General features: G+C 45.6%; 4 protein-coding genes and 2 long non-coding RNA genes across 10 annotated transcripts in view; 3 read left to right on the forward strand and 3 right to left on the reverse strand.

The window, feature by feature from the left end:
• Positions 1-3,029, reverse strand: part of cdk9 (cyclin-dependent kinase 9 (CDC2-related kinase)) — a 7,574-nt gene extending 4,545 nt beyond the window's left edge. Inside the window, exons 1-6 of the mRNA XM_015047752.1 lie at positions 2,803-3,029; positions 2,542-2,655; positions 768-849; positions 602-692; positions 364-530; positions 124-295 (exon numbers count right to left, since the gene is read on the reverse strand). Of these exons, the coding sequence (XP_014903238.1) occupies positions 124-295; positions 364-530; positions 602-692; positions 768-849; positions 2,542-2,655; positions 2,803-2,843 (667 nt within the window). The 5' untranslated portion in view covers positions 2,844-3,029. The remainder of the gene's footprint in view (positions 1-123; positions 296-363; positions 531-601; positions 693-767; positions 850-2,541; positions 2,656-2,802) is intronic.
• A 429-nt stretch (positions 3,030-3,458) lies between these two features.
• On the forward strand, positions 3,459-10,946 carry fpgs (folylpolyglutamate synthase). 2 transcript variants are annotated; one of them, XM_015047749.1, is made up of 15 exons: positions 3,459-3,707; positions 5,482-5,610; positions 5,678-5,731; positions 5,901-5,965; positions 6,703-6,817; positions 7,558-7,635; positions 7,705-7,766; positions 8,225-8,327; positions 8,407-8,484; positions 8,558-8,705; positions 9,082-9,165; positions 9,237-9,387; positions 9,461-9,536; positions 9,614-9,680; positions 9,865-10,946. In XM_015047749.1, the coding sequence occupies exons 1-15, from the start codon at positions 3,558-3,560 to the stop codon at positions 10,236-10,238; spliced, it is 1,734 nt and encodes a 577-aa protein (XP_014903235.1). In that variant the 5' UTR covers positions 3,459-3,557; the 3' UTR covers positions 10,239-10,946. The 2 variants fall into 2 exon arrangements, with proteins under 2 accessions (XP_014903235.1, XP_014903237.1); XM_015047751.1 differs by lacking the exon at positions 5,482-5,610.
• LOC106956741 (uncharacterized) lies at positions 6,287-17,899 on the reverse strand. The gene is made up of 3 exons (XR_001426817.1): positions 17,887-17,899; positions 6,674-6,679; positions 6,287-6,548 (listed from the first exon to the last, which is right to left on the reverse strand). It is a non-coding gene; the product is annotated as an uncharacterized LOC106956741 (long non-coding RNA).
• LOC106956740 (uncharacterized) lies at positions 10,396-15,472 on the reverse strand. The gene is made up of 3 exons (XR_001426816.1): positions 15,415-15,472; positions 15,225-15,291; positions 10,396-10,410 (listed from the first exon to the last, which is right to left on the reverse strand). It is a non-coding gene; the product is annotated as an uncharacterized LOC106956740 (long non-coding RNA).
• naif1 (nuclear apoptosis inducing factor 1) lies at positions 12,848-15,805 on the forward strand. Its single transcript, XM_015047757.1, has 4 exons — positions 12,848-13,552; positions 14,572-14,622; positions 14,697-15,292; positions 15,493-15,805. The coding sequence occupies exons 1-3, from the start codon at positions 13,108-13,110 to the stop codon at positions 15,248-15,250; spliced, it is 1,050 nt and encodes a 349-aa protein (XP_014903243.1). The 5' UTR covers positions 12,848-13,107; the 3' UTR covers positions 15,251-15,292; positions 15,493-15,805.
• The window catches only part of LOC106956738 (protein FAM102A), a 19,943-nt gene continuing 13,081 nt past the window's right edge, over positions 16,266-23,127 (forward strand). The window contains exons 1-3 of one of the 4 annotated variants that reach the window (XM_015047753.1): positions 16,268-16,435; positions 16,538-16,803; positions 22,333-22,453. In XM_015047753.1, the coding sequence (XP_014903239.1) occupies positions 16,658-16,803; positions 22,333-22,453 (267 nt within the window). In that variant the 5' untranslated portion in view covers positions 16,268-16,435; positions 16,538-16,657. Of the gene's footprint in view, positions 16,804-22,332; positions 22,454-23,127 lie in introns of all 4 variants that reach the window. The other 3 variants (XM_015047756.1, XM_015047755.1, XM_015047754.1) reach the window with 3 other exon arrangements.

Consider the following 23,127-nt stretch of genomic DNA (forward strand, 5'->3'; position numbering starts at 1 on the left):
GCTCCCCCTGCTATTTCTATACATTTAATACATCAAAAACTGATACTTATTCCAGTTTTCCACCACAACAATAAACATTTCTATGTGGAGGACAGATGCTGAAACCAGCATGTAGTTTCTCACCCAGCAGCAGCTCCGGCGGCCGGTACCACAGCGTGACGACCCGGTTGGTGTAGCGGTTCCCCTGGCTGTTCTTGGCCAGGCTGAAGGCCCGGGCCAGGCCGAAGTCTGCCAGCTTCAGGACTCCGTCTCTGGTGATCAGGACGTTGGCCGCCTTCATGTCTCTGTGCAGAATCTGAGGCAGAACCAGAAGGTTAGCAGGCGTCAGCTCCGGAAGCAGAATCGGAACCGGGCCGGGCTCACCTTGTTCCGGTGGATGTAGTAGAGGCCGTTGAGCAGCATCTGCATCACCTTCTTGATCTCGGCCAGAGTGAACTTGACGTTGGCGTTGCTCAGCAGGCCGGCCAGGTCGTGTTCGCAGAAGTCAAACACCAAGTAGATGGAGCCCTTGTAGCGGTTGAACTGGGTCGCTGGGCCAAACACACGGAACCGTGAGAGCTCTGAAAGCGGGTCGGGCCGGTACCAGACCTGGAGGACCAACCTTTGGTTCTGCAGATCTCAATCAGGTTCACCACGTTCTCGTGCTTCAGCAGCTGCAGGATCTTGATCTCCCTCAGAGCTGTGATGGGGAACTGGAGGAACCGGGTCAGAATGGGTCAGAACTCATTTCAGGTCAGTAGAACCCGGGTCAGAATCCGGTTTCTCACCCCTTCCTTCTCGTTCTCCATCAGAACCTTCTTCAGAGCGACCTTCTTCCCGGTCTGCCGGTGCTTGGCCTTGAACACTTCCCTGTCAGACAGAAGCAAACGATCACTGAAGATCCTGAGTCCAGACGAAGGTTCTACAGAACCTCCAGGGAAATATGAACACAGCTCACCTGATGTGGAACTTTTAATAGAACTTTTATTCCCAACATGTAACAAATCTGATCAGAATAATCACTATAATCTGTGAAATACTCCACCTGGTATTTAACAGATTTATTCAGTGTGTAATAATAATAATAATAATAATAATAATAATAATAAAGCAGCTCGGGTCCCAGCGGTCAGGACACAGATATTTTTATGCTTCCAAATCTGATTCCAGGTTTTTATAGAACCCAGAGTGAAGACAGAACCACCCAGTCCAGATCCGACCGGACCGATTATCAGAGAGCTGATTAACATCGACTGTTACTTTCACCACATCAGACTTTTTACTTTTACTTCAGTAAAATGTCTGGATCCTCTACGCCAGTGGTTCCCAAACTTTTTCTTCTGCGCCCCCCCCCCAGTGGTTTCTAAACATTTTCTGCGCCCCCCCACCCCCTATGGATTACAAATGGCTGTCTGGTGACGCATGTGAGGGGAGGAGAGGGGGGGAGGGATCGACTTTTTTGGGGACAAAATGAATGTACGAAGCTGAAAATAGACACCAACATCGGTAGCTTACAAGCTACTTGTTAAGCTTAAGGTTCTGTATTGATGTTAGCTAGTCATCTTTTAGCTAACATTAGCTAGTCATCTTTTAGCTAACATTACCTGCATCCAGCAGCTTTACTCAACTCAGTCGGTTAGTTTGGAGGGAAAAACTGTGAAAAGTTCTTTGCTGGTTTGCTGCCGTGATTCTAACACAGCTGTAGCTCCGCCCAGCAGCAGCAGGTCTCCTTCACAGGTGGAAACCCAGCGCGAGCGTCGTAGCGCTCATGTTGCGTTTAAAGGCGGCTCGGAAAAACAGGTTACCACATGTTAACAACGGATTAAACCGTTTTAACTGCTGATAAAAGTGACAGAGGACACAAATATGGGAAGTGTGGAAGAATCTACTGTATCAAATTGACAGGAATAACAGAGAGTTGGCCATTCTAAGGTAAAATCCCAGCGCATACAGTGTTCATGTTTTGTTTTTTTCATCCAGACGGCTTCCCGCGCCCACCCCTGCAATGACACGGCGCCCCCCCTAGGGGGCGCGCCCCACAGTTTGGGAACCTCTGCTCTACGCAATGTGCGGTTCAACAAGTATCAGAGAGTTAACGTGGAAGTGAGACCTCTTGTTTCTACAGCAGCTTTGTTGATATTTTCTGTTTGTCTTCTTGGAGATCAAGAAGAAACGGCAAACACCAACAATATCACTGGAAGTAAAATATGTTTTAAAATACCATAATTTGCATATTTCTGTCTGCCTGATGACATTTTTTAAATGTCAGATCCGATGTTTTACCTCTTACTTTTACGTCAGTAAAATATGTCGTAGTGATACTCTCCCTGTGGTTTTGGGTTTGATTCAACCAGGATTAAATCTCCTGTTTTTGAAGGTTTAACCGGTCAGAAAACTCACTTTAAAAATACAGGTTAAGTTTAAACCAAGCTAGCTCAGGTCGGGTCAGTTAATCTCAGGTACAGATTACCTAAACAAGCGGAAGTGGGCCTTTAGGTTCTAGTTCGAAAGCTAATTATCATCTTCTGAAGCCAGCAATTAAAAGCTGATCGTGTTCCTCACCCGAAGGTTCCCTGTCCGATCTTGGCCATCTTCTCATACTTGGAGAACTCGTCGCAGAACGGGAACTCCACTCCGTCATAGTATTTGGACATGATGGCGGCCTCCCGGTCGGGCCTGCGGAGGGAAATAAAAGCCGTTTTTCACCTCAATCTGGAGCCTTTTGGCTGAACAGGGAGCTGGACGCGATAAAAAACAGCTCCATCAACCAGCCAGAACAATAGCTGGAAAACATTGTTTAGAGAAAATGAGAGAAATTCTCACTTTTCAGCCGCGGTGGCGTTGCTTGTTTTCTCTCGCTGCATTTCGGCACCGGAAGTAGTTCTTCTTTGGTTTGATCTAGCGGCAGATCAATTAAAAATACGGAGCTCTACTGCCACCAGCTGGAGAGAGGCTGCAACTGCAACCTGTTACATCAACAAAAGTTGTAAAGTATTTTTCTTGAGAATTCAGATTTTTCAGGGTAAAAAGTGAGTCCTATAAATTGGTTATGATTAATAAAGCTTCTTAAAGTATTCAACATATTGTTTCAGAAAAATATTTAGATTCATTTTTAAAAATCTAATTATCTATTTATTTGTTGATCGTTTAACCTATTAATTTACATTTTTGCCTTCTTAACTGATAATTATGTTGTTTAATCAAATAATATTGGGAATTACATACATCAGTTTATACATATTTTTATTCTTTTTAGCCATTTTTAATTTATTTTAATAAATTGTTGTCATTTACTCCATCACTATTATTTAAAATGTAAATTTTAAATGATTATATATATTATTTTTGTATTATTTATTTATCAATTTATCATATTTTAGTGAAGTTTTTTCTTTTTGTTTTTGTAAATCTGTTCAGTTTGAACATATTATATACTGTATGGTTCATATTTTGACTGTAACGTGCTTACATCCAGAACATAAACAAAAAGCCGTAGAAGGGGCGTATCTTGACGTCATTACGCAGCTGAAAGGACCCGCCCATATTTGGTCGTGGCTTCCTGTGACTCCTACCGCCTCATGATGGCGTGTCTGCTGCGCGTGCTGCAGCGGCAGTCGGCGTTTGGCGCTTCGTGCAGTGAACGGGACTCGGTGTTCAGGTTGGCGAACCGGGCAGTCCGGAACCACAGCACCCAGGCGGCTCCTCACTTCCCCGGCATGGAGTACCAGGTAGGGACGCGGCGCGGCTCCTCCGGGCGCTGCTAGCCCGTTAGCTCGGCCAGCTGAGTCCGGGCGGCGGCAGTTTTATAAGTTTGAACCGAACCGCAACTTTGCACAGGGATGAAGAGACAAACATGGGCCCAGTTAGTTGTACTGGGAGAACAGCAGAAAACTAATGGAGGCCGGCTGGTGCCGCGGTCCACTGGGTCAAAGTACAGCTGGACATGTGAACTCCCGGTTCTGGTCAGTAGAAGGAGGTGCTCCTACAGAACCGGTTCTGATTGGACCTCTCGGTCCATTTTTCAGACTAAAGCATCTGCAGCGCAGTCAGACTGGATGTAACTACAACATTCCGTCTCACACAGATTCTGAGCTGGAGTCAGGTATGCACTTTGACTAGGCCACTTTAACACATGAATCGACCTTTAACTGAGCCAGTTCAGCGCTAAGAGCCAGATTAATGCTGAACCGTTTCAGCACACCGCTGTGTTCATTCTGTCCAGGTGTGTTTAGATTAGTTTGTATCTGTCAGATACTTGAAGCAACTTAACATGTCAGTGAAAACCGACGATGATTAAAGTTTAGTAAAAACCTGAGCTCCAATCCGCTGGATGTGGAAATGTCACATTTTAAATCATGTAGGATAATTTACTCACATGGCCGACATGTACTGTGGTGACCTATACCAATTTGCATATTTTACATTTTAAACATTATTTAAAATCTAAAAGCGATCACTGGTCCCCTTCCTGTCGGCCTGCTCAGCAGTGCGGGAGACATTCTGTGTTAAATACGCAGCGCTCTACTGTTTCACACTTTGTGTTGCTCTTTACATACAAAATATTGTTCATTCTTAAAGTCACAATATTTTAACAGACTTTTTACTTCAACTGTTTATTTTTTGCTTATTTCAATTTCCTGCCCAAAGACTTGGAAATTCTTACATCCTTTTTCAAGATATTAAGTTACATTCATTAAGTTTGTTATTTTTCAGAACAGTAACATAAATATTGTTGTGACCCCAGGAGGTTACAGCCTCCCGTCCCAAACATCCAGGTGAGAGCTGGGAACCCAAAACGTTACAGAAACATTAATATGTTTAAATATTTTAAATATGGCGACCAAGTTAAACACAGCAGGTCCGACGCACAGTAATAAGTATAAATATTAATTTGAACTCAGAGTTTTTTTATTCTGCTAAATCCTTGAACTGTCAGTGCTCAGCACCGATTGTGTTGATGTGATCAGAACCGGTTTGGGTTTCTGTCAGCGGCGCCAGAAGCTGCTGCTGATAAAATGTTCACTGCAGCGGCTGGTTGTGCTTCATCCCCTCCTCTGAGGTTTGATGCGACACAAAGTTCACCAATGTGAAATAACACCTCCAACAGAAACAGACACCTGTTGAGGAGCGCTGTTACCATGGAAACAGATTTTAGTCCTAAAGGATTCGGGTCCATCTGTCACCTAACGTCTCTCCTCCCAGACCGCCACCAGACCAGTTAGCGTTAGCTTAGCAGATCTTCACAACCTGCGCTGCTTTTGTCAGTGCTACCTTCAATGAGCGTGGGAAATCTCAGCAAGAGAGTCGCACAGGATCAGTAACTAAAGCTCTGCTGCTAACGGGGTTCAGCTCCAGCCCTCCTCCCCCAGCATGATGCTGCCTCCACCAGTGGCTGAGCCAGTGGGTTAGTTCAGGTTCAGCTCTGCTCCATGTTGGGTTTGGGTCGTTGGTTCTGGCTGTGTTTCTGGGTCAGGATGTCATCAGACCTACTTCCTGTTGCAGGACGCCATCTGCACCCTGAACACGCTGCAGAGCAACGCCAGCGTCCTGCAGCAGACCAGCAGGGGGCAGAGAGACCCTCAGCAGCAGCTGCTGGCCATGCCGGGCTTCCTGGAGCGGGCCGGGCTCACGGTGGGTCCACCAGAACCAGAACCAGAACCTGCTCTGCTGCTTCAGGCTGACCCTCTGTTTGTTTCAGGTGGAGCAGCTGGATCACCTCAACATCATCCACATCACGGGGACCAAGGGCAAGGTGAGGCTCTTAAAGGGCCGGTACGCCGACCTGATGCAAGCACCGGGAACACCAGTTTGACCTCTGACCCCTGACCCCAGCCGCTCTGACCCCAGCCGCTCTGACCTCTCAGCCCTGACCCTCTGACCCCTGACCCTCTGACCCTGACCCCAGCTGCTCTGTCTTCCAGGGATCCACCTGCGCGTTCACGGAGCGGATCCTCAGAACCTACGGCTTCCGGACCGGGTTCTACAGGTGAGTCCGGTCTGGTGAATCCGGTCCTGGTTCAGATGGAACCGACTTTAACGCTATAAAAATATTTTATTGTTTTTAAATAATTTCAAATATAAAGAATTTTTTTTTATTTTTTTGCATTATAAAATGTTATTCATTAGATCTGTTTATTGATCTATGATTTTATTTAACAGTTTGTCAATTTATTTACTTTTTAATTTTATTTAATATTTTCTTGAACTTATTTATACAATAATGTACTTATTTATTTATATTTTTTATTTGACTTAGTTTAGCTATTTTAGTCAAGTTATTTATAAATTTATGTTCTTCATAGATTAATTTAACATTTTATCAGTTTATTTGCTTTCTATCATTTATTTAGTCAGATTTTACTGCAAATGAACCAGATTTAGAATAACGCTGCCCACAGCATGATGCTGCTACCACCAGGCTTCACGCTAACTCCAGAGGTTCTTTGGAACCGTTTGGGTTCACAGCTGTGGCGGAACCAGTTTAAACCGGTACTGTCCAGATTAAACCGGTACTGTCCAGATTAAACCGGTACTGTCCAGTTTAAACCGGTACTGTCCAGATTAAACTGCTCACTGCTAGCAGCAGCTCTAGGTCTGACTGGTTTCCAGCTGGATGTCCCAGTTTGCTGAAGGTTTCCAGTCCAGGTTTCGGTGTAGCAGGTTATTGTTGAGCATAGGCTTCTGATTGGACGACGTTCTGCTCTGACTTCCTGTTTCCTGCAGCTCGCCCCACCTGGTCCAGGTGAGGGAGAGGATCCGCATCGACGGCCGGCCAATCAGCAACGAACTTTTCACCAAATACTTCTGGCAGGTTTACGGACGGCTGGATGAGACCAAGGTGAGCCCAACCAGAACCAGAACCCGGCCTGTAAACTCACCATCAAATCTGCTGGATGATGCGTTTACAGACCAGAGAGAAAGTCAGAGTTTTCAGTGTTTGAACTGCAGATCAGAATCTAACAGTCCGATTGGTCCGGTCCGATTGTCCCAGTCCGCTCTGCACTGGGCCCAGTTCCAGAAAGGAGGAACCAGTTAATGAGTGTGCTGGTGTGGGGCAGAGCGTGACCTCCATGTGACTCCACAGGCTTATTGGAGACGTTCAGGCCTCACTTTGCGTTTTGCTGGTAACTGTGTGGGCTGTATGGGAAACCCAAAGGGACAAAAATCATCATTTTACCATACATCTGGTTAAAGGTGTAGGGTAAAATGGTTAGGATCCAGGTTAATCCAGGTTAGGATTGGTCTCCATGGTTACGGAACATGTTCATTACATTGTTTTTAACAAACTCAGATAATCAGGTTTCACCTCCTCAGTTCTGCATTATTTTTTTCAGTTCTTTTCAGCAAATGAGCTGTTGCTGGCCACGCCCCCAAACTCAACGTTTACACTTCATACAGGTGAAAATGGCTACAGTTCAGTAAGACTGAAGAAACAAAGATGCTGTAAAATATGGCCAAAATCCCATCAAAACTGTTTTTATGCCCTGAGGCACGGCGGGGGAGGGTTGATGGTGTGGGCTTGAAGTCCTGCTTGTCATTTATTGTACTTCGTAAGGTGATTCTGACTTCTGACCTCAGGAGGCCCATGGAGGGACGATGCCGGCGTACTTCCGGTTCCTCACCATCTTGGCGTTCCACGTCTTCCTCCAGGAGAAGGTGAGCTCCCGCCGCAGCGTCTGATTGGCTGCTTCCCATCGCTGCGTCTGATTGGCTGCTTTCGTTCAGGTGGACTTGGCCATCATTGAAGTCGGGATCGGAGGAGCGTACGACTGCACCAACGTTGTCAGGTGGGACTCTGCTTAAAGGTGGACGCCGTCATTTTAAGGCTGGAAGCCGTCTGTTGCAAGCAGGGGGAAATATTAGCTTGGTTTGATTTAGCTTGGTGTAGCGTAGCTTAGCGCCTGTTAGTACCAAGACAGGCTAGATGTTTGGTTCTGTTGTTGAGTTCTGGAGCTTGATGCATAGCTTAGCTTAGCTTAGCGTAGCACAGGACATCTTAGTGCAGCTTAGCGTAGCTTAGCTTACCCTCGTATAGCTTAGCTTGGTGTGGCTTGGCATAGTAAGCTATGCTGTTGCATCCTCTGTCCAGCTTCTTGGGTAGAAAGTTTCGGGACAGGGTAGATGTTGGGTTGTGGTTCTGGTTGAGTTCCTGGTTCTATCTGGTTCTGGTGTTGGGTTCTTGCTTTGTTTTGGGTTCTGGTTCTGGTGTCGTGCTACAGCCGCTCACTGACCCGTGCGTTCCCAGGAAGCCGTGGGTCTGTGGCATCGCCTCTCTGGGAATCGACCACACCCAGATTTTGGGCGACACCATCGAGAAGATCGCCTGGCAGAAAGCGGGAATCTTCAAGGTGCGTCTGGTTCTGGTCGGGTCCAGGTAGGTTCAGACTCCATGTCCGGTTCTTCACTCAGAGGTTGACTTCTGTGCAGCCGGGCGTTCCCGCATTCACGGTCCGGCAGCCGCAGGAAGCCATGACGGTTCTGAGGGACCGGGCCAGAGAGATCCAGGTGAGTGTCTGGGACCGGCGGGTTGGCCCCGCCGCCGGCCGTCAACCTCACGTCTTCCTGTCTGCCGTTGCAGTGTCCGCTGCGGGTCTGTCCGGACCTGGACCGGTACCAGACGGAGTCCGGAGAGCTGCAGCTGGGCCTGGCGGGTCAGCACCAGCGCTCCAACGCGTCGCTGGCCCTGCAGCTCTGCCACACCTGGCTGCAGCGGAGGTGTGGGCCAGGTGAGACCCAACGAGGAAATATCCATCTGTTAACATCTGGATCACCAGCAGGACTTTGACACGACGGATCACACGGACCGTCCTGATGACATCACAGTGTTTTCTCCTTAAAATGAGCTTTATCGTAAAATTATGAATTTGTTTTCGTAATTAAATTTTTATTTTATTTTGCTTGGCTTGGCTCTGCCGACATTCATTCTTTTGTTACAAACGTCTCATCTGTCAGCCTGGTTAGTTTGAGCTCTGCTGCCACCTGGTGACCGGAGGCTAGTTTATCAAGCATAAATAAAGACCCTGCTCCCAAACTGAGAAGTTCTGAGGTTCTGGTCTAGAGGTTCTGTGTGGAAAAGCCTGTCTGGACTTCCTGTCTGTGCAGATTCAAGCCCCGCCCTTCCTGATCCGGACAGCAGCTGCGTATTGCAGGCGGACTCTTTCCGACCAGGTGCCGCCATGGTGAAAGGTGAGTCCCGGAACCGTTCGGTCGGACCCGTAGAACCCGCACTAGCTCATGGTTCCTGCGTTTGGTTCCAGGCCTGGCGGACACGCATTGGGCCGGCCGGAGCCAGACGCTGCGGCGCGGCGCGCTGACCTACTTCCTGGACGGAGCCCACACCCACCGCAGCATGCAGGCCTGCGTCCAGTGGTTCCAGGAGGCCGCCGCCCAGTCCCAGAGAGGAGCCAGGTGAGCCGGAGCGGACCGGTACCGACCCGTGTCTGTGTGAAGCTGCTCCTGTTGACCTGCTGCTGTGTTTCAGTGGAGCCGTGGTCCGGGTTCTGCTGTTCAACGCCACCGGGAAGAGGGACGCCGCCGCCATGCTGAAGCTACTGCTGGTGAGTCAGAACCGGATCGGACAGAACCGGACCGGGTCCAGATGGGCTAACGGCAGCCTCTCTGCTCTGTCCTCCAGCCGTGTCGCTTCGACTTGGCCGTGTTCTGCCCCAACATCACCGAAACCGTCGCCTCCGGCAACGCAGGTCAGAGCCGCAGTCTGCTGCTGAACGAACAGTTCAGTTCCGCAGGGAACTGTTCAGTTCCGTCTTCTCTTATTGATCCTCCTGTACCTGCTGATATTCGGTTCTTCTCTGGTTCTGGTTTTGGACCGGCTGGTCCAGCAGAACTTCAGTGTTTATGTCTGAACATGGACCCGTCTCCTCTCAGACCAGCAGAACTTCAATGTCGCAGTGGAGACCATGCTGACCTGTTGCCTGGACAACGAGCGGAGCTGGCGTCTCCTTAGCGACGGCGGAGATGACTACCCAGCGCCGCTGCTGATCCGGGACGGCCCGGCGCCGCTCGCTGAGAGGAAGGCGGACTCGCTGGTGTTCCCCAGCATCCTCAGCGCCCTCTGCTGGATCGCCCAAGGACGAGACCCGGTTCTGACCGACCCGGCTCAGACGTCGCCGCCCGTCACACCCAGCATGGCCGCCAAGGCCGCGCTGCTTCAGGACGCCGCACACGTCCACGTCCTGGTGACCGGCAGCCTGCACCTGGTGGGAGGCGTCCTCAAGCACCTGGACCCAGAGGACGGGTAGACTGGGAACGCTGGGTCATCTGGGAACGCTGGGTCATCTGGGAACGCTGGGTCATCTGGGAACGCTGGGTCATCTGGGAACGCTGGGTCATCTGGGACGGGTCGGTGCTGCTTTACTTCCAGGCTGGGTGAAACTGGACCTTCCAGGTGGATTACCAGGTTCTGTCCCGGTTCTGAAGCTCCTCTCACCAGATGGGTCGTCTTGTTGTTTTGGACTTTCTTTATTTTCCAGGTGGTTCTGATCAGTGATTGGCTGCTGGGTACCATTGGGTCACAGCGGTCCAAACTCAGCCCAGTCTGCGTCTAAACCCAGCAGAACCGAACCAGCTGTGACCCAGCTGACCTTCAGAACCAGAACCCGTTGAGGAGCCCCAGCAGGGGTCAGTTCAGTGTGAGGGCCCGGTTCTGATCAGACCGGGCCTCGGGTTTCTGAGTCTTACTTGAAGCACTGTTTACATGAACCACTGGTCTCTGCTGGATGGGTCGCGCTGCAGAACCAGACCCAGCAGAACCAGAACCTCTGCCTTCATGATGTCAGTCTCTCTGTGTGTTTCTGTTTCTTCTACTTTGTTTCGGTTCTGTGGGAAAGATTTCAACACTACTGAGGATGGTTGCGGTTCTGATCCGGTTCAGATCAGATTTAAATGAGCCTTAATTTAAATGATTATACTGACATCTGCAGGCGGTGAGAGGTACTGCAGGCAGAAGCATCAGGATAAATGAACATATCTGAATCTGATCCAATCAGGATGTTGGTACTGATATATTAATTCCATGAATTTCTCTCTAAACTCTGACATTTTGGGAGTCAGACTACAATGAAGATGTCAGAAAATGTTTAAATAATGGATTTGATGATGGTGCCAATAAAAAAATAATTAAAATGTTTTCCTGCTTACAGTTTGAACTCTTCCTGTTTGGGTTTCTGCAGCTGGAAAATGCTGAAATTAATTTAAAGCTGTGAAGTCAGAGAAACTAAACCCAAAATCAACTTCTTTTTTTTAAATCAATCATTAAATGGACCATAAACAGTTTGATGCTGAAATGTATGTTCAGTAATTAAGTCTAAGTTGTACATTTAATTTGTTTAGGGTTTAGAACAGTGGTCCCCAAAGTGGGTCCTGGAGGGCCGGCATCCTGGATGTTTTAGTCTCTCCCTGGTGGTAACAACCTTTTCTTAGGCCTGTAATGAGCCGTCATTGGATCCAGATGCCTTAAACCAGGGAGGGAACTAAAACATGCAGGATGCCAGGACCCACTTTGGGGACCCCTGGTTTAGAGGATTCATTTTACTGTGAAAGTGATGTGAAGTAATGCATTGTAGTAGGGCTGTTGTAAACGAATATTTTAGTAATCAATCAGTTAAAAAAAAAGATAAAATAAAACATTGGTAAATCTAACATAACAGCAGTATTACTATTGGATATCAATATCAGTCCAATTTTTCACATTTGAGCTTCTCTAACAATTACTTTTCTGTAGTTCAGAAAATTAACCTGGTACAGTAGTAGCTCACTTTCTAAGTTAACCTGAAAAATTATACAAAAATCTGAAGTGATATGTAACTATAAGGAGGCAGGCTCACAAATAGCCTGCCTATTGTGAGCAGGTTATTATAAAGAAATGTCTATACTCCAGCTTTCTGTTCATGTATTTGTCTTCAGTCAGTTTAATAATGAACTCTCACCTCGCCCAGTCATTTATATCATTTATATCCCATTTTGGCGACGGGATTTGACTCCTGCATTCGTCCACACAGAAACATCTACCAGGTATGTAACGTCACGATGCTCTTCGCCACCCATTTGCTGCGACCGGGATGATATGAAATTTATTTTCTGATATTTTCAGTAAAGCTACGCATCTAAAGCCGCCCGCAGTGTTCAGTCTACCCGCTCACCCTGTAAATAATCCCGCTGTTCGCTCTGAACCAGCAGCTCCGGAGCAGAAAAGCTCCCGTTATTTTAAGGATGTTTATTGGTCCCCCGAAAAACGACAAAAACCCGGAAATTATCATGAATCAAAATCCTCCCGGACCGAACTTGAAAATTGAACGTTATGTTGCTAACACTTAGCTTCCGTCAACAACTCAGGCGGAAGTGAGAGCGCAAATAAAGTCCCGGCAGGAACACGGTGCGTTAATTAAAACGTAATATTACGAAGCTTCGAGGCAGGTAAATGTTTCTCTAAGAATTTTAATAATCGAGGTACTCGAATCACTCGAAGAATCGTTTCAGCCCTACATTGTAGTATATTTATGATGTGAACTTTAAAATGTGCAATTTATTAACTTCCGCCTGGTGGTAATTTAAAATTGATAACGGGTCAATTTGCTCACAATAACTGATGTATGTTATGACCTTTAAAGTGAAACTCAGAAAAATTAAGATACAGTCATAATAATGGGACTTTATTCCAGGTTTATTGCGACTTTGTTTTAATTTATTATTATACAGGAATAAGATTTTTTTTTATTCGTGCTATCAATGCTAATATGGATTTAAATCTTTTCATTTTCTAAAATTTTATTTTAAATTAATTTTAAAAGTGAGAACTGAGTTTTTACCGTCTTTGTTGTGGAGAAGATGTTTAATGCTGCTGAAGCTCCTGTTTGTTCTTCAGCCCAACTGTTAAAAACTTATTGGCGTCTTTCTTAGCCAATAGGAACACGGCACTATGAGCACTCACATGTCACCCAGCCAATAGGCGCGCAGTGGGCGGGGCTTCGTTCCCGGCTAACGTAAGCGTTGTTTGTAGGAAGAAGAAGCCGATTCTGGAAGCCATTACGCTGCGCTCATAAAGTGAGCAAATCGTACTATTTTTGCGTACATTACGCACGCTTACCTCCGTCAGGAGCTTCTCCCGCAGGTATGGCTTCGGCCGCCAAGAAGAGGAAGATGAATTTCTCGGAGCGGGAGGTGGAGATCATCGTGGAGGAAATAGAGAAGCAGAAGCAGACTCTGGTGAGCCACTTCAACGCGGGAGTCACACACATGGCCAAGAACAACGCCTGGATGGACATCCTGAAGAAGGTGAACGCCGTCACCACCTGCCCGCGCGAGCTGCCCGAGGTCAAGAAGAAGTGGTCCGACATGAAGACCGAGGTCCGCCGGAAGGTGGCCCAGGCCCGGGCCGCCATCGAGGGCACGGCCGCGGACTGCGCTCCGGTCCCGGTCATCCTGACCGCCATGCAGCAGCGGATCTGCAACCTGCTGGGGGAGGCCACCATCATCAGCTTACCGGCCGGGGACCCGGAGGCGGAGATCAGCCTGCCGGTGGCGGTGAGCGCCGCGACCACCGTCACCCTGACGGAAGGTAAACACGGCGGGGTCAGAGGTCAACAACGCCACAAATACGCTTATAATTAATACGTCATATTTAATAATAACACAAATCTGACTGGAAATCATAAATTGATTGAAAAACATTATTAAAAAATGATTTTAAAACATTCGTAAACACAATAAAAAATAATTTAAAAGTTTTTTTTAAATAGATACACTGATGGTTAAAAAATCAGAAACTTGTCAAAATTAATTAAAATAAAGAAATTGGCAAAAAGTCATTGTTAAAATAACTAGTAAAACTATTACAACAAATAACACTCATTACATTATATTTAAAAGTAAAATAACCTTTGAAAAACATTAGAAAAAATAATTTAAAAAATTGGGTAAATACATTTTAAAAAAGAAAAATAAGTTAAAATTAATTATGAAAAAAAAACTTAAAAATAAAAAGATGATCAGACGATTTAAAAAAAAAAGCATTTCAATAAAATTAGACTTGTTGGTAGAATAAAGTTAAAAGGGTATCACAAATTTATAAGCAGATTTAAAAAAACAAAATATAAAAAAATAAAGGAATAAATTCAAGTAAGCATATGTTAATAAATATAAAAATCAATAAATTACAACTTACATGAACAAAGATTAAAATAATTTAAGGACAGATTAAACAAAAAATCAATACTGTTAAAAAAAATATATATATATATATATATATATATATAGATAGATAGATAGATAGATAGATAGAGACATAAACGTCTCTATCTACTGAAATTTGATTCTGAATTACTGAAATTTTGTATTTTTATTATTATATTGCATCCTTGACAGTTTTTCCCCCAATTCAGCAACTTTATTTTCATTCTGAAGTGAAAATGCTTTAAAATCCTCTGAGCCAAAACCAACATGTCAGCCATTAATGACGTCAGGCTCTGAGCGCTGGTGTTGATCTGAATGAGACGCTCTGATTGGTGGATCTGTGATGATGTCAGAACCCAACTGACCCCTCATGTTTTTTAACCTGCCGTCCTCCATGTTGTTCAGCTCTTCCAGGACCAGCAGGGGGCGTCTGTGAGGAGCCCAAACCGCTGACCGGTAAGTTCCCTGTCCTGGACCTGCTGAGGTTCTGGTCCAGATCTGAGCTCAACCTCTCCGTCTTCAACCTCCAGCTGAAACCACGTACCACGCCCTGGAGGACGGCGGCGTGGTGGAGTACTGCACCGCCGCCGCCGTAGGAGACTCCGCTCCCGCCGTGATGGCCACCGTGGAAACGCCGGTGGAGATGCTGGCGCCGTCGCTCGCCTCGCCGGCGCCGCCGCAGGCCAAGCCGCAGGAGCTGAAGAGCCGCATCGCCCTGAACTCAGCGCGCCTGCTGCAGGAGCAGCGCGTCACCAACGTCCACATCCGCCAGATCGCACAGCACCTGGAGGGGCAGAACGAGCTGCTGCAGGTGATGCGGCGCTGCCAGGAGGCGCAGGCGCTGGCGCAGGAGCGGCAGGCGCAGGCGCTGGAGGGGACGCAGGCCGCGCTGCTGGCGCTGGTCCAGATGCTGCGCCCGGCGCTCAAAGACCTCAGGAAGTTCCTGCAGAGCGGGGCGGAGCCGGCGCCCGCGGCGACGGGGACGCCGCCTGTCGGTACCGCCGCCGCAGAGGAAGAACAGAGCAGGTGTAAGAGTCCTGCTGCAGCGCCGCAGCGACCCGACCCGCTGGAGGAGACTCACTGACCCAAAACCGGTTCTGACCCGCTGGAGGAGACTCACTGACCCTGTTCAGACCCGGTTCAGGCCTGCGTCCAGTGGTTCAGATGTTTTCTGACCTGTTTCTAAGCTGTTTCTTATCCGCTCTGACCCGGTTCTGATCCACTGGAGGAGATTCACTGACCCAAAACCGGTTCTGACCCGCTGGAGGAGTCTCTCTGACCCTGTTGATACCCGGTTCTGACCCAGTGAAAGAGACTAATTGACCTGGTTCTGACCCGGTTCTGACGCTCAGCCTGGTTTTACAGGCTACAGACAGGAAGCTGCAGTGCTGCAGTTGGACCACTGGGGGGCGCTGTGTCCCTACAAACTCCATGTTTTTTTTATGAATGCAGTTCTGTTTTTAATAAATAAAATCTGACTTCTGGGTTTTAAAGCTAAAACTGAACAAAGTGTGTGAAGGAAATGACATCATCAGTGTGAGCGTCGCTATGGAAACAGGTTTCTCAGTTTCTGCTCTGGAGCATCCAGCTGGTTGTTAGTTGTTCACTTTCTGCTTCATTAAAGTTTAATTTAAATTTTCCTCCAAATTTCTCCACATTAATTCCAAAGTTTGTCTGGAGGAAACCAGGCCGTGGCTGCAGTGAAACATGGTGGTGGCAGCATCATGCTATGGGGATGCAGGAGCTGACAGTCGTCAACATCTGGAGGGAAAATGGCCGCCAGACGTGTCCATCCTGCCTGATGCAGCAGAAGAAGAAACCTGAAGATCAGAGTAACTGGAGGCCGGAGCAACAATTTCTGTGAACAGATTCTGAAATGAATTTATTTTATATAAATGTTATTTAAAGTAAATATTACTGGATATTTAATTAGGCATTTAATGTTACATTTATTTATTTCATTTTTTTATTATTTTGTCCGTTTGGGCCTCCGTAGCTCGGGGATCACATAAATATGACTGGTCTCATGACCCTCTTTATTTAGTTTTTAGTTTTGTACTTTGGTTTGATGACTGCGCGCTCCCGCGGCGCTGCGCGGGCACGGCGGGCCGCCTCTCTCTTTAACCCGCTCGGTTCGGTTCGGCGCGCCTCTGACTGCGGGGCTCCGCTGCGGGGACGAACCCGCACATGTCCTGAAGAGCAGAACCAGGAAGTTCGGAGTTGGGATCGGGTTCTGACCCGGAATGACGCGCTGCGGGCGGACTGTGCGGTGAGTTTAGCGGTGTTTGCGTGGCAGAGCGGTTCTGGAGCTGCTGCGGTTCGGAGTTGGTCCGGACCGGGATAACGTCCTGTTTCTGGTCCCGGTCAGCAGGAACCACCAGGAATGATTCACCTGGAACACCGACGGGAATTCTGCCTTCTCTAGAACCGGACCCAGTCTTTCCCTGCGCGGTTCGGCTGCGGGGTTCGGCTGGTTCTCTCTCTGGGGATCATGGCTTTTCTGATCAAGAAGAAAAAGTTTAAGTTCCAGGTCCACTTCGTCCTGGAGGAACTGACCGCGGTTCCGTTCGTCAACGGGGTTCTGTTCTGCAAGGTTCGGCTGGTGGACGGTGGGGACTTCAGCATCTCCTCCTCCAGGTGAGTCCGGCCGCTTCCTGACTGGTTCCCAGTCAAACCGCTGACTCGACCCAGTTTCTGCTGACTGTTGTAGGTTCGGTTCAGTTCGGTTCCGGATGGCTTGACGGCCATAAAACCTGCGACCTTTAGTTCGTCATGTTGATCCGCCTCACACACCCTGCGGGAGCCGGTTGCTCCGGGAACTCCAGTTTCAGACATAAAGAACGTTCTTAACCCGGGTCCAGCCGACAGTATAACCGGATCATTTGCCTCAGTCCTCCGCGCACAAGGCGTAACGGAACCAACACGGTGTTCAGAACATTTTCCTCCCAAACTGTTTTCAAACCGTTTTCTGTTCATTTAGGTGATTTTCTGTAGTTGCCACTAACAATTATGATCCTCAGTTTTTCTCACGATTAATTGATTATTCCAACGATTAATCAATTTTTCTGCCAATACATTTTTGTGACAATTAATTATTCTGATGGTTACTGTAACAATTAATTGGATAAAAAATTGTCACATTCTGCACATTTTTCATTTAACCATTTAATCCTCTTTTATATAATAGAAATAAATTAAAAGATGCAAACAAACAAAATAATTTTTAACTAAGAAAATCAACATTTCCTTTGGTGAAGGTTTGATCGTTTGCAGCTAACCGTTCTGACATCATGAAAAAAGCTGAGCTGAACATCAGACTGACTGTCCAGTTAACGATTAATCGATTAGTTGACGATTACTTCAGAAATTGATTAATCACAATTAAACCGATCAATCATTTCAGCCCAATCCTTTTTTTTTGTCTTTAAATATCCTGTCGGTTTCCAGGCTGTTGGAGGAAACAGGAAGTTTACCAAAAGGCATCAGAACCAGAAATAAAAGCCGACTCATCCTGTCAGATGATCAGAAACAACCGACTGAAGCTCTGGTTTGTTGTTTAGCTGGAAATGCAGAAATGCACCGATCAGGCCGATACCGGCTGATACTGACCGATCAGGCTGATACTGGCTGATACCAGCTGATACCGAGGGATACCAGCCGATACCGACCGATACAGGTCAATACCAATTCCTGGTTTCCTTTGAGCTCCAACCGACCAACTCCAGTTTTAACCAGTTCGACTATTTTAATTTTAAAAAGATGGATAAAGTCCTGCAGCTTCTTTCCTCTGGGTCTCAAATTAAATGTGAGAGGAGATGTTGACTCAAAAGAACCCGGTTCTGTTCCAGCCTGACTCAAAAGAACCCGGTTCTGTTCCAGCCTGACTCAACAGAACCCGGTTCTGTTCCAGCCTGACTCAACAGAACCCGGTTCTGTTCCAGCCTGACTCAACAGAACCCGGTTCTGTTCCAGCCTGACTCAAAGAACCCGGTTCTGTTCCAGCCTGACTCAAAGAACCCGGTTCTGTTCCAGCCTCACTCATTCCTCCCAGCAGCACCGGTCTGGAATCATGACTTCATCTGCTCTCTGCTGAATCGTTCTGTTAGCAGTTAGCTGTCAGCTATTAGCAGTTAGCAGTTAGTTTTCCTCCAGCCTGATCAGTTCCTGCCACACCTGGAGTCACCTGTCAACGTGGAACAGGAAGAGGAACCGCCACTCGGTTATACTGAAAATGGAGAAGTGCAGGAAGATGCTAATCCTGAAGATTTTAACTTCTTTTCTGATTCATTTGTTGTTTTTTTAAAGGTCACAGATCAAACAATTATCACATTTTTAAAGATTTGGTTATTGAACTGTTATTATATTTAAAAACAACAGCAAAAATAATCTACCAGATGGGTTTTATTTCCTCCATTCAAGCTGTTTTGCTTTGGAAATGAGTTTCCAGTTCCACCATCTAATCATGGATTTGTCTTGTTTTTACATGTTCAGTTCTTTGTTCCACCTTAAATATTCTCCTTTGCTCTGGAACCAATAAACTTTTATGAGCACAGATTCAAAACAACTCAGCAATGAGACACATTGCTCTCAACATAAATGCTCAAAACTCTGATGTTTATCTTTTTAAACCCTCATAAAAAATCAAAGGTTCATGTTCTGCTGACATGTTTAATTTTTCCAACAGAAAACAGCAAAAAAAGAAACATCAGAACAGTTTTACGTATGTGGATAAGCAGCAAACATAGGCTACATGTTACGTAAAACATCATAAAACTGTTTTTATTTTAAATTAAAGTCAAAGACTGATTAGTTTCTCTGTTATGAAATCAAAGGTTTCATGTTATTATTCTAGCTAACTAGCTTAATAGCTTTGCTGCTATGCTGCCTAGCTATGGGCGACTGTTTAGCCACTTGCTAACAACATGTTAGCTACTTGCTTGTAGTGAATGATTCACACACACACACAAAAAAAATTTTAGTAAATAAGTTGAATTTCCAAACTTGCTGTGTGCATGTAGCCTCTGCTTTAGCTACTAGCATGATGTTCCTTAAAATGTTTACACTGATATTTGAAACTTTAAATGTCTGCAACATTTTGTGATAGTTCTTAGCATTAGCTAGCTTTAGTTAGTTGCTTATCCATTGCTTGTTGTGAAGTTGTTACCTTGCTAGCTGTTCAGCTAACCGCTGTTACATCTTGTTCTGCGTTATTTTCAGAAACAATAAGAGTAAAACTGCTGGGCTTTTTGCCACTTTGTAATTTTAAACCTTTAATTTAGATTGATGCTATAAATAGTCAGAACACTGAGAGTGAAATATTTATAACTGTTTCATCAGAAAACATCGATGAAAACAGTTGGTCACATTTTCAGAGGTGCGTTTGGAGAACAGGCTGTGATTTCCCAGCCGGGTTGAAACCGTGCTGGAGCAGAAACACGTGTTGATTCAGGGACAGAGTATCTGGTCTGCAGCGGGTCAGCCTCATTGTGAGGAAAGGCTCTGCCTCACAAAGGTGTGCCTGTGTGTCCAGGTGGGCCGGGCCGACAGCAGAGAACCTGCAGAACCAGTCGCTCCGCCTGGCTGCAGCCGATGGGGGTTTAACACATCGAAACCGTCTGAGGGAAGGAAGTTCCCAGAGCATGAACAGGATGAAAAATGTTTACTGACATTCAGAGTCAGAAATGTTTTAACTCCTGAGGAAAAACTCAGTTAAACATTAAGTGTTTCCTCTCACGATGAAGCGTCACGCCTGGGGAGCTACGCAACCGCCGCCATGAAATATAAAATATGAGAAGAGATGGATAACCGGGTCAGGCTCAGGCAGGTTCTGAGAGGAGAACCGGGTCGTTTAGTTTTTTGAAGAAAAGGGGTTTGATTTGTCCAGTCACCTTATTTTGTAAAAACAATAACAAACGTTGCTGAATGTAGCGACGAATCGCTAAGCTGTCACCGTTCGTCTTGGCCACTCCCAGTTTAACACCCTGTCTCTTGGCTCCGCCCACTTTTTGGGGTTGGTTCCTCTGGGGGCGGGGCTAAGCTTTCAGGTCACTCTGGTCTGTAATAACAGAACCAATCAAACTTACACAAAGTAATGATCAGGAAACTCTGAAAGCTGAATTTTGACCCAACCTGAAGGTTGAAGAATCTGAAGAACAAATTAAAAACTTTAAATATTTTTGCTGTTCAGCTCACTTGAGCTGAATAATTTAGAAGACAAAAGGGGTTTTGAAAAAAAAACAAACCTTTTCAGTAGGGAACCTTTGTGACAGATTTATCAAAAGGTCCTAGGTTAAGTCTTATTTAAACAAGTCTCATGGTGTCCAACAGAGAGGCAAGATTTCTTATTTTCATCGCACAAAACTACCGATCCTGTAGATCAGCAAAAAGTTTCAGATTTAAAACCCAGATACTTGAACTTCCTCTTCTGTCAAATCTGTTCTACGATCTGTTCTACGATCTGTTCTACGACCTGTTCTACGACCTGTTCTACGATCTGTTCTACGATCTGTTCTACGACCTGTTCTACGATCTGCTCTACGACCTGTTCTACGACCTGTTCTACGATCTGCTCTACGACCTGTTCTACGATCTGTTGTACGATCTGTTGTACGATCTGTTGCACGATCTGTTGCACGATCTGTTCTCTTTGCTGGTCTATTCAGACAGCAGATCTGAGATCAGAGATCACGTATTTCACGTCTGCTCTCACTCGGACCTGAGAGCAGATGTGCTCTCTTCAGATTCTTTGAGATTTAATCTGTAATTCAACTTGATGGACACAAACTTTCATGATCAGTTCAGAGATTTTCTTCATTTCTTTTGAACTGAATCTCATGTCTGATTCTGATCGTTGATCCTCTGACATGGAAACTGAAACCTGTAGCATCATTAATAACCTTAAACTCGTCCTGCTGCTGCGAGTCGAGGTGAAGCTGAAACAGTTCCTGTCGGAGTTGCTGATTCAGTCACAGCTGATGTTTGCTGGGTTTGGTCTGATCGTAGCGATGTGAGCGCAGTGAGCCGGACGGATAAACATCCATCTGTTTGCCGTTAGCAGAGGAGGAAAACCCCGTCGTAAAGTCAGAGCATCTTGGCTCTCAGCCTTTTCTCTGGAGAACTGGGTTGTTTTCTTTTCCTTTCGCTCTAACAGGCTAACTGTTGAGTCTTCGGGTTTGTAGACCTTTAAGAGATGGTGTGATGACATCATGACCTCTTTTATTTCACATTAAAAGCTGATGTCTCATATTCTTGTTTTTAATAAAGATTTTGCTTCAGGAAAATTTAATTTACACACTGAAAAGATGAACAGCTAAGATGATAAAATAATTAGCTTGTACCCACTTGCTAACAAGTTGTTGTGCTGAGCTTTTTTAGGCACTTGTTAGCTGTTTGACCGTTTGACCTCTGACCTGTTTGGTTGTTTCCTCTGTAAGCTGCTAAGCCTTGTCCAAATTAACTATTTATGCCACCTGCTAACGAGATGCACACCTTTCAGCTAACTATGTAGAGCTACATTTACACAAAGGATATTAGCCTAATGAGCTACTTGGCTAACCTGACAACTCTGGAGAGTTTCTAGACAAGCAGGCAATCTTTTAGCTACTTGCTAACATGCTATTAACATAGCTACAACCAAACTGTTTGGCTTTTTGCTAGCGCCTCTTAACAGCAAGCAGCTTAGCTTATTTCATTACTTGTAAATTAGATGTTAGCCTCTTACTAATGAGAATTAGCTTTTTGTTAGCAGGATCGTTTGGTACTTACTACCAAACTATTTAGCTCCATTACTTGCTAGCTAGCTGTTAGCTTTAGCCACATGTTGCCAAGATTTTAGCTATTTGCTAGCAAACCTTTAGCAGTTTAGGATCTTTATGTCCGATATTCTAGAAACAGGAATAAAGTGATTATTCTAATGTTATTTTTACTAAAGCAGGCTAACTCTGAGGATGTAAAATGGTTACACACAGTAGAAAACTTTTACAGAAAGTCAACATACTTAAGATTAATAAATAAAACATAATTTAAATAATTTTCACTGATTCTTGGAATAATTTGTTTATTAATGCAACAAGCTGCTTACAGTTGCTTTGAGAAGATTCTTCAGTTTCAACTCTAAATTAAGTGTGTGTGTGTGTGTGTGTGTGTGTGTGTGTGTGTGTTCTGCAGGGAGGAGGTGCAGCAGAACTGCGTTCGATGGGGGAAGAGGTTCTCCTTTGTGTGTAAAATGAACGCCAACCCCATCACTGGAGTGTTGGATCCCTGCATCTGCAGAGTTTCTGTTCGCAAGGTAAACATGGAATCACGTCCAAACTGCTGTGGGTCTGAAAACGTGTCTATTGTTGTTGCTGTGAGTCGCATGCTGGGATTCGCTGGGATCAGGATGAGGAATCTAGAATTAGTTTAAATATTCTGCAGAAATAAAACCAGAAACAGGAAACCACAGAGTGGACATTTCCCAGTGGGATCAGGGAAAGGATGCTGGTCATCAGGACCAGAATGCATCTGTCCACAGAGCGTTCAAGGTTTTCATCAGTGGTGGGCAACGCTAACTAAAAAACTAGCTGCGCTAACCCTACAACACATCATAAAACGCTTTACCGACATGCTACTTGGCAAAAGGTAATGCTAAAGCACTATACCGACATGCTACTTAGCAGAAGCTAATGCTAAAGTAGTTCTTTTCAGGAGACTTTTAACTCATGGTTTCAGTTTTACAGTTGCTGAGATTTGCTAGCGTGTTTTTGGCCACGGTTGGGCTTCAGATATAAAATAAATGTTAAACTCTTTACTGCAGAACAACAGCAAATGGTAATCTAACTATTTGAATGATTCTTAACAGTCGATAACCAAAATGTCAACACAGACACAAGTTCGAAAAACAGCCAAATAAATGAGAGTTTCAGAAGCTAAAAATGCTAAATGTTTTCAAAGCTAGCAGAAACACCAAAGGAACAGTTAGCT

Source organism: Poecilia latipinna, unplaced genomic scaffold (genome assembly GCF_001443285.1).
Source record: "Poecilia latipinna isolate Pla-1442-1.1 unplaced genomic scaffold, P_latipinna-1.0 Scaffold841, whole genome shotgun sequence".
Classification (NCBI taxonomy): domain Eukaryota; kingdom Metazoa; phylum Chordata; class Actinopteri; order Cyprinodontiformes; family Poeciliidae; genus Poecilia; species Poecilia latipinna.

Bases quoted from the DNA above. Each gene is read 5' to 3' on its own strand.
- fpgs (XM_015047749.1), top strand. From the start codon at position 3,558: ATGATGGCGTGTCTGCTGCGCGTGCTGCAGCGGCAGTCGGCGTTTGGC. The intron at 5,732-5,900 runs GTGAGGCTCTTA...TCTGTCTTCCAG, and splicing joins TCACGGGGACCAAGGGCAAG to GGATCCACCTGCGCGTTCAC. The intron at 8,328-8,406 runs GTGCGTCTGGTT...ACTTCTGTGCAG, and splicing joins AGAAAGCGGGAATCTTCAAG to CCGGGCGTTCCCGCATTCAC.
- naif1 (XM_015047757.1), top strand. From the start codon at position 13,108: ATGGCTTCGGCCGCCAAGAAGAGGAAGATGAATTTCTCGGAGCGGGAG. The intron at 13,553-14,571 runs GTAAACACGGCG...CATGTTGTTCAG, and splicing joins CACCGTCACCCTGACGGAAG to CTCTTCCAGGACCAGCAGGG. The intron at 14,623-14,696 runs GTAAGTTCCCTG...TTCAACCTCCAG, and splicing joins GGAGCCCAAACCGCTGACCG to CTGAAACCACGTACCACGCC.